The sequence below is a fragment of the Macaca mulatta genome, chromosome 2, assembly GCF_049350105.2.
Source record: "Macaca mulatta isolate MMU2019108-1 chromosome 2, T2T-MMU8v2.0, whole genome shotgun sequence".
NCBI lineage: Eukaryota > Metazoa > Chordata > Mammalia > Primates > Cercopithecidae > Macaca > Macaca mulatta.
Window position 1 is genome coordinate 102091862 of NC_133407.1, and position 12439 is coordinate 102104300.

General features: G+C 55.5%; 1 protein-coding gene across 2 annotated transcripts in view; it reads right to left on the minus strand.

Annotated features, from left to right (window-relative positions):
• Nucleotides 1-2900: 2900 nt before the first annotated feature.
• LOC144339521 (SH3 domain and tetratricopeptide repeat-containing protein 1-like) overlaps nt 2901-12439 on the minus strand; it is a 56261-nt gene continuing 46722 nt past the window's right edge. Inside the window, exons 3-7 of one of the 2 annotated variants that reach the window (XM_077994197.1) lie at nt 11738-11888; nt 8168-8290; nt 7281-7437; nt 6121-6317; nt 2901-3301 (exon numbers count right to left, since the gene is read on the minus strand). In XM_077994197.1, the coding sequence (XP_077850323.1) occupies nt 6214-6317; nt 7281-7416 (240 nt within the window). In that variant the 5' untranslated portion in view covers nt 7417-7437; nt 8168-8290; nt 11738-11888 and the 3' untranslated portion in view covers nt 2901-3301; nt 6121-6213. The remainder of the gene's footprint in view (nt 3302-6120; nt 6318-7280; nt 7438-8167; nt 8291-11737; nt 11889-12439) is intronic. The other variant, XM_077994196.1, reaches the window with a different exon arrangement.

Genomic DNA, 12439 nt, shown 5'->3' on the forward strand with positions numbered 1-12439 from the left:
CTGACAGGTTAAGCAAGTTTGTTACTGGAAAACGGTCCCGATCCAGACCCCAAGAGAGGTTTCTTGGATCTCACAGAAGAAAGAATTCGGGGCGAGTCCATCAAGTGAAAGCAACTTTATTAGGAAAGAAAAGGAATAAAAGAATGGCTACTCTGGCCGGGTGCAGCGGCTCACTCCTGTAATCCTAGAACTTTGGGATGCCGAGGCAGGTGGATCACCTGAGGTGAGAAGTTCGAGACCAGCCTGGTCCAACATGGCAAAACCCTGTCTCCACTAAAATACAAAACATTAACGGTGTGGTGGCAGGTGCCTGTAATCCCAGCTACTAGGAAGGCTGAGGCAGGAGAATCGCTTAACCCAGGAGGCGGAGGTTGTAGTGAGCCAAGATCATGCCATTGCATTCTAGTTCGGCCAACAGAGCAAGACTCCATCTCAAAAAAGAAAAAAAAAGAAAAAAAAAGAAAAAAAAGAATGGCTGCTCCATAGGCAGAGTGGCCCCAAAAGCTGCTGGTTGCCCATTTTCATGGTTATTTCTTGATCATACGCTAAACAAGGTTTGGACTATTCATGAGTGTTCCAGGAAAGGGGTGGGCAATTCCCAGAACTGAGAGTTTCTGCCCTCCCTTCCGAGACCATGTAGGGCAACCTCCAGATGTTGCCATGGCATCTGTAAACTGTTGTGGCGCTGGTGGGAGTGTCTTGTAGTAGTTAAGGCATTATAATTAGCACATAATGAGCTGTGAGGGCAATCAGAGGTCACTCTCGTTGCCATCTTGGGTTTGGGGCTTTGGCCAACTTCTTTACTGCAACCTGCTTTATCAGCAAGGTCTTTATGACCTGTATCTTATGGGGACCTCCTATCTCATCCTGTGACGAAGAATGCCTAGCCTCCTGGGAATGCGGCCCAGCAGGTCTCAGCCTCCCTTTTCCCAGCCCCCATTCAAGATGGAGTTGCTCTGGTTCACGTGCCTCTGACAAGTTGGCCTGGGTTGAGTGTTCCCTAGTGTGTGGTTGTTGGAGCTGTTCCTAGCAGTAACAGGTATTGTCAGTAGGAAACAGGCCTCTGTTAGCCCTGGGGCTGGCACTCTGCCCAAGTATGTCGGCCTCATTTTAGTGGTGACAAAACTGGGGCTCAGAGACATCAACTCCCTCATCTCGAACCCCCAGACTGTCAGTGGTGGGCTGGGGTTATGAATGTGGGGCTTGAAGACCCATCGTCTCCTCTGGTCCCCCAGTCTCTGCTGCCCAGGAGAAACAGGATCCCAGGATCCAGGCCCCTCATGGCACCAGCCAGGGTGGGTGGAGATGAGGAGGCACAGTTCCAAAGCCCCCCGGATTCTGAGGCAGGTCGGGGGCCGAGAGCAACCCGGACCTGCGGACCCCACCCCGAGAAGAATGGCTGCAGGTCCGGCCCAGCGGGCAGGAGGTCTGTGTCCTCAGTCAACGTGACGGCGCTTCCCGCTCCTCCAGCCAGCCAAGGCCGTGCCGTCTTCACGTTTCCAGTCATGCGGCCTCCTCTCCAATTCCCAAGCCCAACCCACAGAGACAGCGATCTGGGGTCAACGTGAGGTTTGTCAGCAGCTCTGACCCGCTGCTTCCCGCCAGCCCCGCGGCCCGTTCTGGAAAGCTCTCTGCTGTCCCCTGGTGGGGAGGCTCGGGGCAGGGCTCTGGTTGCAAGCATGGGGTCCCAGAACCTCCTGGCTCTGTCACCTCTGCTGGGTGGAACACCAACCCAGGACTGAAGCAGCAGATGGGTGCCTGATTCCTTATTATCAGAGCTCCGCCCACTGACAAGTCCCTCTCCGGGCCTCAGTTTCCTCTTCCATTAAACAAGGGGCTTGGGGGATACAAAGGAGAGGTAACAGCTTAGTGAGGATGGGAGGTTTCTTCTGGGGAGACGAATACATTTATGAAACTTGATGGCGTGAGTGGTTGCACAGGACTGTGAATGCACAAATGCCACATTATTTGCGTTGAAATAGTTAATTGCATGCGATGTGAACGTCACCTCATTTAAAGTGTTTAAAAGAGGGGCCTGGGAGAGTGCAGTGTATGCGAGAATCGCGTGGGACACCCACAGTCTCTAACCTCGGTTTCCTTGCCATAAACTGGCAGAGACCGTGTGAGCTGTGTTCCTGGGGCCCAGAGATTCTAAGAAGGAAAACCTGGGTTTCCAGGGACTGGGATGAGGGCTGGAGGCCGGAAGGGGAGGGGTATGTGGGGACGGCTGGGGGGCAGCCCAGATAAGGCTTTCAATACTGGGTACCAGCATCTACACAGGCGAAGATCCCCGCATCTCACTTCCCGCAGGGCTGACCAGTGGCCAGAGGTGGGACTGGCCAGGCCTGGCCCAACCAAGTCTGGGAGCAGAGGACACTGAGTGAGGGATCCCTGGGGCCACCCTCACTGGCCTGTGGCTCTCCTGACACCACAAGAGAGGTCCAGGAGCTGACCTTGGGTCCTAATGGGGGACATCTTCCTGGCTGCAGGCTGGCAGGGTGGTGTGGTGGTCAGTGTACTGGGCTCTGTGTCTCCGCCCCTACCTGCTGTGTGACGGTGGGCCAGACACCTAACCTCTCTGTGCCTCTATTTCTTCAATGGCGAACAGGGACACTAGCAGCCCCCACATCCAGGCACAGTGGCCTGAAGGTTAAAGGCAAGGGTGGCACGAGACCTACAGCAAGAACTCTGAGCAGGGAGAGCAAGGAGCTGCCCAGAGTTCCACCACCATCTCCCCCCTGGCCGCCGAGGAAACCGAGGCTCATGATGACCTGGCCCAGGTCTGTTGGACTCACAGTTGTTCTCATCCCCAAGATCAGAGGGCTGCCACCAGGGAAGGAGATGGCCCCCAGACACAGCCCAGGAAGCACACAGGGAAGGATGCCCTGGGGACTTCGGTATGTTATTGCAAAAAAAAAACCATTTATTGCTATTTGAACCCTGCTTTCATGCCTCCATTTCCCAGAAAATGAGCCACGGGAGACACCAGGAGAGGGAGGAGACCATCCTCCTTGCACAAAACCCACTCCCTCGGATGCTGTCCTCAGCGAGGGTGGCTGGGGGCCAACCAGGGGGCCCACCCGCAGAGTGGCAGAGGAGGCAGGTTGACCCTGTGGACGTTGAGCTCTGTGGCGAAGGTCCTGGCCTTCTGGTAGAAGAAGAGCGACTTCTCACGGTCCAGGAGGAAGTTGTGGGAGATGGCGGCCGGCCGCGTGTAGATCTTCAGCTGTGCCTTCTTGTTGCCCAGGTCCACGGCGGCTGCCAGTGCCAGCTGGTAGTACCCGGCTGCATCAAACAGGTCCTGAAGGGGACAGGTCATGCTCAGCAAGAGGGGGACTTGGAGCCCGTCTTCCCAGAGGCCGTTCCTGTCTCCAGGTCATTCCACATGTCCAGCCAATGCTGGCTCACCCCATGAACCCCGAAGCCTGTGACACTGCTGTGGTCTCAGCTGCAGGAGGTGGGGACGACACTGACACCCCGGAAGCCTTCCTGACTGCCCCTACGCCCCACTCACCCCAAGTGTCCTGCCCCAGTGCCACCCTCTCTGCAGGCAGTGGCTGCTTTCCCCATGGGCTGAGGTCAGGGCAGATCCTGCCTGCTCTGAGAGTTCCATGCAGGGCCCGTGGCTCCAAGCCACAGCAGGGGCACAGCGTTGAGTGACCCAGGCTCCCCTCTGGCCCCTGTCCATGCTGACCATTTCCAGGCCCTCCACGGGACAGGCCAGGTACAAAACCATCTCACAGGTGTTCTATCTGGCAATGTTCCCTGAAATATTGACGGAGTGTGACTCCCCAGACATCCACTCCCATTTTCAATGCATCTTTGGCTCAAACTCACCATCCCTGGGTTGGGATGCCGTCTCCCAGACCTCCTCCTTGACCCTCCCATCCCCCACCCGGCTTCTCCCCAGGCGCCTCCTCCACATGGGGTCACCCAAGGGACCTCTCTAAGACCCATGCCTAGCCTGTCCCTCTACCATCTCAAGATGACTCCCAGGGCCAAGGACAAAGTCCAAGATGCAGCAGTCCATTCCCCCACTGCCCCGCCCCACACACGGCGCAGGGGCGTGAGAAGGCCCCGAGTCACCGCCACTGCTCATCCAATGCCCCTCGGCCCAGCCGAACACTGGGCTCTGTGCTGGGTGCGTGGCTGAGCCTAACGTCCTTGCTCCCAGTCTGAGGGACCTGGGAGTGAACACTGACCACACAGGGTGGCCCGGGCTGTGGCAGAGGGAAGCCCAGGAGCCTGTGGGGGGCCCAGGAGGCCCCAGACTCAGCCAGGGGTGGAAGGCAAAGGCTTCCTGAAGGGGTGGGGACATCCCAACTAAACAGGAAGGAGCCAGCCAATGCATATGTCTCTGCGTGTGCCTGTGCATGTGTCTGTGCATATGTGGGTGCCTGTGTGTCTGTGCGTGTTTGTGTGCCTGTGTGTGCGTGTCCGTGTGTGTGCCTGTGTGCATGCCTGTGTGTGTGTGCGCGCCTGTGTGTGCGTGTGCCTGTGCCCGTGTGCATTTGCGTGTGCATTTCCATGTGCCTGTAGTGTGTGCAGCAGCTAGTGAGTGGCAGGCTGAGCCAGGACACACCTAATCCTCCCTATTCCAGGGCTCGCTCTCACGTGTAGACTAAAGGGGACCCCTTTTTAGAGGCAATTGGCAAAGATGCCCATTTACCCCTGCCTCTCTGCCAGCCTTCCAGGCCCCATGCAGCCCGGCTTTTTCTCCTACTCCTCTGGGCCCTGGGTCCAGAGCCTACTATACAAGGAGGAGGGTGTAGTCTTGGAAAGACAGCCGCCCTTGGGGAATTCCAAGTGGGCCTCCCTGTGGGAAGCTGGCCTGCGCTGACAGCATAGTCACGATGAGGCCCAGAGGGCTGTGCATAGGAAGGAGGTGAAGGAGGGCTGTGCATGGGAAGGAGGTGAAGGAGGCCTCTGCCCCTCAACCCCAACCGTGGACTTTGGCCTCTCAGGTACTACTTGGCCCTTTCCTTCCTCCTGGGCAAGCGGAGTGGGTGGCAGGCTTGACCAAAAGAGATAAAGGCCTCTTCTGGGAGGCCCGTCCCCCTGGGTCCCAGGCGAGCCCCTGAGCGGTGAGCAGCGTCCCTCTGGGTCTGACACTTGGCACCTCCCTGTCTGGCTGGGACTTGGGAGGCCACAGGGACCACTTCTGACCACCAAGTGTCGCCAGCACTGGGCGGGGGCCTCCCGGGCAGCCCCAGGCCTGCGGTGGGGGATACGGGGTGGGGTCTTAGGGCTGCCCCAGCTCCTCATGTTGTTCTAAGGCCCCCAAGATCTCGGCCCCAGGACTGGAGTGCCCTGGCCCCTCAGCCCATAAGGAGCACTGACGCGGTGCCGGTGCGATGCTGAGGAGGGGCGGTGCCTGCTGGGCAGAGGGGTGGAGACACCCCAGGTCTGAGTCTGACAGTCCCAGCTCTCCACCCCTGCAGGGCTGGGGGCAGAGGGAGCACAGCACCTCCCCTCGAGACAGACCCGACCCAGCAAGGCCTCAGCCTGGCTGGCTCAGGCCCCACCGCACCTGCCCCGAGCTGGGGTTTCCCTGTCTGTGAACCCAATGGTAAGACACTGGTCCCACCCCACCCTTCCTGGGTGATGTGAAGATTCAAGGTGTCTCGGGGCTCCAGGAGGGAGTTGCTCAGTGCAGGCTGGCACCCTGGGCAGGCTTCCTAGACGAGGCGCCAGGATTTGGGTTGGATCTTGCAACGTTGATTCAATGTGAGGATGATGCCGTCCTCCGAAATGTCCTTCTCCCGACCCTGTTTTCTTTGTTAAATGCAACTTGACACTTGACTGTCAAGAATCAGCTTTGGTGTCATCTCCTCCAGGAGGGCCCCCCGACTACAATCCTCCTTCTTTACCCAGAGGACACCATTGCCCACTCATGTGTCAGCCTCCCGGGCTGAGACAGTTCTTGAGGGTGGGGCCTGGCCAGCTTGGGAGCTGGGTTGTATCTGCTGACCTTGCCGGCTCCTCCAGCCACGTGCAGAGCTCCAGGGAGGCCACTGGGCCATTCCTAAGGAAGGCTGGAACCCAGGCCTCTGGGGTCTGGGTGGAGATCCCACTCCAAGGGGGCCAGGAACACCCCAAGCCCTGCCCCTCCCCACCCACCTTCAGGTCGTAGAAGATGATGTCACCGAGCACCAGGTACACCTTCACGTAGTAGAGGGTCTCCTCGTCGAACTCTAGCGGCGAGTTGCAGAGCTACAGGACCTTGAGGTAGAAGTGCTTTGCCAGCTTGCCATGACCCAGCTGATGGTGCAGGGCGGCCAGCCGGTGGTAGGCCATGCGCTCGTTCAGCTGGTCCCCTGGGGTGCAGGCCAAAGGGGCAGGTGTGAGGACGTGGCTCCCTGGGGCAGGGAGGGCACAGGCCCCTCAGGAGCAGGTATGCAGACCCCAGGCAGCACACCTGGCTTGCCTCCAGGCACCTGCGGTCACCTGGGCAGCTCTGGCCAGTCCCTTCTGGGTTCCCAGACTCACTTTCCCATCTGCAAAGCAGAATTAATAAGGCCTGCCCCTGTCTACTGTGAGGCTTTGGCAAAGTCGGACTTGGATGGCCCAGCTCTGTGCCTACACATAGCCACCTGCCTATGCTCACTGGTTTTAACCAGGGGAGCCCAAAAGCCATGCAGTCCAGGTGCTCCCAGGCACCCCAGCTCCAGGCAACCCACAGACATAACATCCGACTCCTCCTGGGTGTGTCACAATCAGAGCCCCCTACTTTGGGGAGTCAGCTGCACACCTACTGTGTACTGGGCCACAGGGCACAAGGCGCTGGGGCATGTGGCCTGCCTAGGGTTCCCTGTCTCTGGAGGGGGACAGATGACCCTGGCACAGCACCAGGGGATGCCCGGCCTTAAGGGGCAGACTGTTGGAAGGGGAACTGGGATTTTATCAGCCAGAGAGCTGTGTGGTTGATGAGGGTGGGAAGGGTACAAGAGAAAGGGAATATGCCACTCGGCCTGGCACATACAGGGACCAACGAGATGCCTGGCATGTCTGGAAGGCAGAGGGCACACTGGGCGGCCCTTGTGGTCAGCAGCGGGAACAGGCAGAGGAAACAGAGCTCAGTCAGGCAGGGAGCTCTGCGCTGCGTGAGAGACCTCGGGCAGTGCCCCACAGCCGGACGGGGAAGCCAGTTGGGTAGATCTGCCTGCCTGGACAGGAGACCAGGAAAATCCAGCAGCTGTTTCAGCTCCTGCCCTGCAGACCTGGAGGCTGGGCTCTGGCAAAGTGTGGGTCCTGGCAGGGTGGGGGCTCAGGGGACTTACCCAGAGTGATGCTGAGTGCTAGGGCCACGTAGGCAAACTCCAAGCACTCCTGGGGATTTTCCAGTGTGGCCAGCAGTGCCACCAGCTTGTTGCACAGCTGTAGCTGCAGCGCCGCCTTGCGGTTGCCCGTAGTCATTGCCAGGGCCAGGACCCGGTCCTACCACACAGGCAGGTGGCTCAGGTTTCCCGTAGCACCCACCTTGCCCAGCGCCCTCCTCAGAGCTCAAACATGTGCTTGGAGCTTCCCACACCCCAGCTACCCCTGCACCTCCACACAGCTCTGTGCTCTGGGATAACACACAGTTCAGACACCCAAGTTGGGGGCTGAAGAATCACCTGAGGCCCATCCAGCTACACCCGGCAGCCTCAGACCCGTCTCTCCCACCTGGGCACCGGGGGTCTGACTCAGGGGAGCCAGCACTCCTCTCTGCTCTAAAAACACCACATTTATCTGTGCCCAGGGCTGAGCCACACCGTGAGCTCAGAGGAAGGGAGAAGCCATCCCACTTCCGGGTGCATGCAGACCTGGGCCTCCCACTGACATGCTGTGTGTCCTCTGACATGTCCCTGTGCCTCTCTGAGCCTCAGTTTCCTCATCTGAAAGATGGGGACAGAACTTTCCGCTCATGGTTGCTTGAGATCATCAGGTACAAGGGTAGAGCCATTGTCACATCCAGGCCCCGAGCGTTTTTCCCGGGCAGGGGCACGGTCAATATCATGCCCGGTGAGACCACTTGGAAACTAGCATGTGCATGGGTGGCCCTGCCTCCAGGTGGGAGGCCTCTGCCCTGCCACACCTGTGCCTCAGCCCTCCAGGTGCCCCCCTGAGGCCCACCCACATCAGCCCACAGGCCAGCTCACCCACATCAGCCCACAGGCCAGCTCACCCGGTAGAAGGACACAGCTTTCTCCCGCTCCCAGGCCCCACTGACGAAGATGTCTCCAGCTGCCTCAAACAGCTCCAGCCCCAGGTTGGGGTCGCCTGTGTACAGGAACACATTCTGTGCCACCTGAAAGGAGACAGAAGTTCCCTCAAGACCCACACCTGGTGAGGTAGCCACGCCCACCTTTTCCAGCCTCCTTCCTCTCACACACTACAGGTACACCTGAGCATTTTTCAGACCCTGTGCATTAGGGCTGCCCCCACCACTGGCATGAGGACAATGAACTGATGCACCTGAGTGCCAGGAGATGACTGAGCAGCTGCAGCCCAGGAGCCCGACACCTGTGAATCCTACCACCAGGGCTAGCCGTAGCCCACTCCCCCTGCACTCAAACCAGTCTCCGTGGCCCCCAGATTGCTGGGAGCCCATCCCCTGGCTCCTTTCTGCGTTGCCACATCCCTGCCACATCAACAGTGTTTGTGGGTGGGCCTGGTCCCCTCTTGGCCATGAGCTCTTGATCCCTCTCCTCAGCTCAAGGAGGTATACAGCAGGTGCTCAGTAATGAAAGCTTCACCAGGCTTGTGGGCTTCACAATTTGTTCCAGATCACACTGTGTTTGGGAAAGCCTCTGAAAACAGCCACTATGATAGATTCATTTTGTAAGGAAATGTGCCACCTGGTGCTTGGAGCAAGTTCTTCTGTGTGTTAACTGAGTGGTCACATTATTTGAGCATGTGCTGTATTTGAGCAGGTGCTGGGCACTGTGAGGGGCCGCGCCTCTGCCCTCAGGGAGAAGATGCTGGCCACTGGGGGAGGATATGAGGGAACCAGTTGGAGGGAGGAAAAAGGCACACAACAGGTGCTCAGCAGTGGCTTAGGAATGAGTGGATGGATGGATGAATGGATGAGGAGATGTAGACACATGGATGGATGGATGAGTGTGTAGATAGATTAATGCTGGGATGGATGGATGGATGGATGGATGGATGGATGGATGGATGGATGGACGGATGGACGGGTGGGTGGATGGATGGGTGGATGGGTGGATGGATGGATGGATGGATGGATGGATGGATGGATGGATGGATGGGTGGAATGATGTGTGTATGTCTGTATGTATGTATGGGTGGGTAGATAATGTATGGATGGGTGGAGGGTAGATGATGTATGTGCATATGGATGGATAGATGGTGGATAGATGAATGTATGGATAAACAAACTGACAGATAGATGAATGGAGGGATGGATTAATAGGTAGATTGGTGGGTGGATGGATGAATGATGGATGGATGGACGAACAGTGAATGGATGGATGGGAGAAAGGATGGATGATGGAAGGATGGATGGATGGATGAATGGATGATGGATGGATGGAAGGATGAACAGGTGGATGGATGGATGATGGAAGCATGGATGGATGATGGAAGCATGGATGGATGATGGATGGATGGATGAATGGATAAAAGGATATGTGGATGGATGATGGATGGATGGAAGGATAAACAGGTGAATGGATGGATGATGGAAGGATGAACAGACAGATGGATGGAACAACAGGTGAATGGATGGATAGACGGGTGAATGGATGGATAAAAGGATGGGTGAATGATGGATGGATGAATGGACAGATGGATGGACAGATGGATGGATGAATGGACAGATGGATGGATGATGGATGGATGGATGGATGGATGGATGGATGATGGATGGATGAACAGATGAATGGATGGATGATGGAAGGATGGATGGATGAATGGATAAATGGATAGATGGATGAATGATGGATGGATGAACAAGAGGTGAGTGGATGGTTGATGGAAGGATGGATGGATGACAGATGGATATATGGATGAATGGATAAATGGATGAATGGATAAATGGATGAATGGATAAATGGATGAATGGATGAATGATGGATGAATGGTGGATGGATGAATGGTAGATGGATGGAAGGATGAACAGGTGGATGGATGGAAGGAGGAACAGGTGAATGGATGGTTGATGGAAGGATGAATGGACGGATGGATGGATGAACAGGTGAATGGATGGATAGACAGGTGAATGGATGGATGATAAATGGATGGATGATAAAAGGATGGATGATAAAAGGATGGATGGATGAATGGACAGATGGATGGATGATGGCTGGATGGATGATGGATGGGTGGATAAATGGATGGATGGATGGATGATGGATAGATGGAAGGATGAACAGATGAATAGATGGATGATGGAAGGATAGATGATGGAAAGATGGGTGGATGATGGAAGGATGGATGGATGGATGAATGGATAAATGGATGGATGGAAGGATGAACAGGAGGTGAGTGGATGGATGATGGAAGGATAGATGGATGATAGATGGATGGATGGATATATGGATGAATGGATAAATGGATGGATGGATGGATGAATGATGGATGGATGGAAGGATGAACAGGTGAATGGATGGATGATGGAAGGATGGATGGATGAATGGACGAACAGGTGGATGGATGGTGGCTGAATGAATGGATGATAAAAGAATGGATGAATGATGGATGGACGAATGGATGGATGGATGGATGGACGATAGATGGATGAATGGAAGGATGAACAGGTGAATGGAAGGATGAACAGGTGAATGGATGTATGATAGAAGGATGGATGGATGGATGGAAGGATGAGCAGGTGAGTGGATGAATGATGGAAGGATGGATGGATGATGGATAGATGGAAGAATGAACAGGTGAATGGATGACGGAATGATGGAAGAATGGACGGAGAGATGGATGAACAGGTGAATGGATGGATGGATGATAAAAGGATGGATGATGAATGAATGGATGGATGGATGGACAGCTGAATGAAAGCATCATGGATGGATGGAAGATGGTTGGATGGATAATGGAAAGACGGATGGAAGGATGGATGGAAGGATGGACGAACAGGTGAATGGATGGACGAAGAGGTGAACAGAAGCATGATGGATGGATGGATGGATAGAAGGATGAACAGTTGGATGGATGATGGAAAGATAGATGGAAGGATGGATGGATGGACGAACAGGTGAATGGATGGATGGACAGGTGAATGGATGGATGATAAAAGGATGGATGGATGATAGATGGATGGATGGACGGAGGGATGGATGGATGGACGGAGGGATGGATGATGGATTGATGGATGGATGCGTGGAAAGACAAATAGGTGAATGGATGGATGATGGAAGGATGGAAGGATGGATGGATGGATGATAGATGGATAGATGGAAGGACCCACAGGTATATGGGAAGATGATGGAAGAATGGATGGATGATGGATGGATGGATGGAAGGATGAGCAGGTAAACAGATAGATGATGGAAGGATGAATGGATGGGTGGATGGACAGGTGAATGGATGGATAGACGGGTGAATAGATGGATGAGAAAAGGATGGATGAATGATGGATGGATGGATGGATGGATGGATGGATGGACAGATGGATGGATGGATGGATGAACAGGTAAATAGATGATGGAAGGATGAATGGATGGGTGGATGGACAGAGAGTGAACAGCACAGGGGTCCTCCTGCATCCCTTGCCACTCACCTGGATGTACAGGTCCACCAGCTCGCTCTGCTGCAGGCTGTAATAGATCTTCCCTGCTTGCAGCCAGGCACGCGCCTCCTTCTCTTTCTTCTGAAGATCAATGAAAATCCCCAGACTTCATTTAGTGTAGTCCAGAGTGGATTTGTAGGCCCTGGAATCAGACACAGGTGTCAGAACAAGGGCTTTCATCCTCCTGGAACCAGTCTGCCTCCTCCTGTGGGTCTGGTGACAGATGAATCTGGAATGTGCGGACTGGGAACGGCCCTCTTGTGTGTGCAGTGTTCTGCCCTTCCCAAGCTGCTAGGAGGGCCAGGGTGAACACACACAGCATGGAAAAGATGAAGGACATCCTTCTGAGGGAATTGAGCATCATGCTGCCCTGTAGCAGGAGGAGTGTGCTAGTCCATCTCCCCTGCCTCCCAGACATGGCCTGTGTCTTCTCCACACGCACCAGGAGCCGTTAGTGTTCAGAGGCTATCTGGGCCGATGGTTCTCAAGGTGTGCAGGTATCACAGTCACCCGGAGGCCTGTCCCTATAGCTTGCTGGCCCTGCCCACAGAGCTTCCGGCTCCACAGGCCTGGGGCAGGCCCTAGAACTCCCACTTGCCACAGGCTCCTAGGTGACATAGATGCTGCTCTGCTGGTCCAGGGACTACACTTTGAGAAGCATGGCTCTAGCACACTGGCCCATTTTCCTTCTGT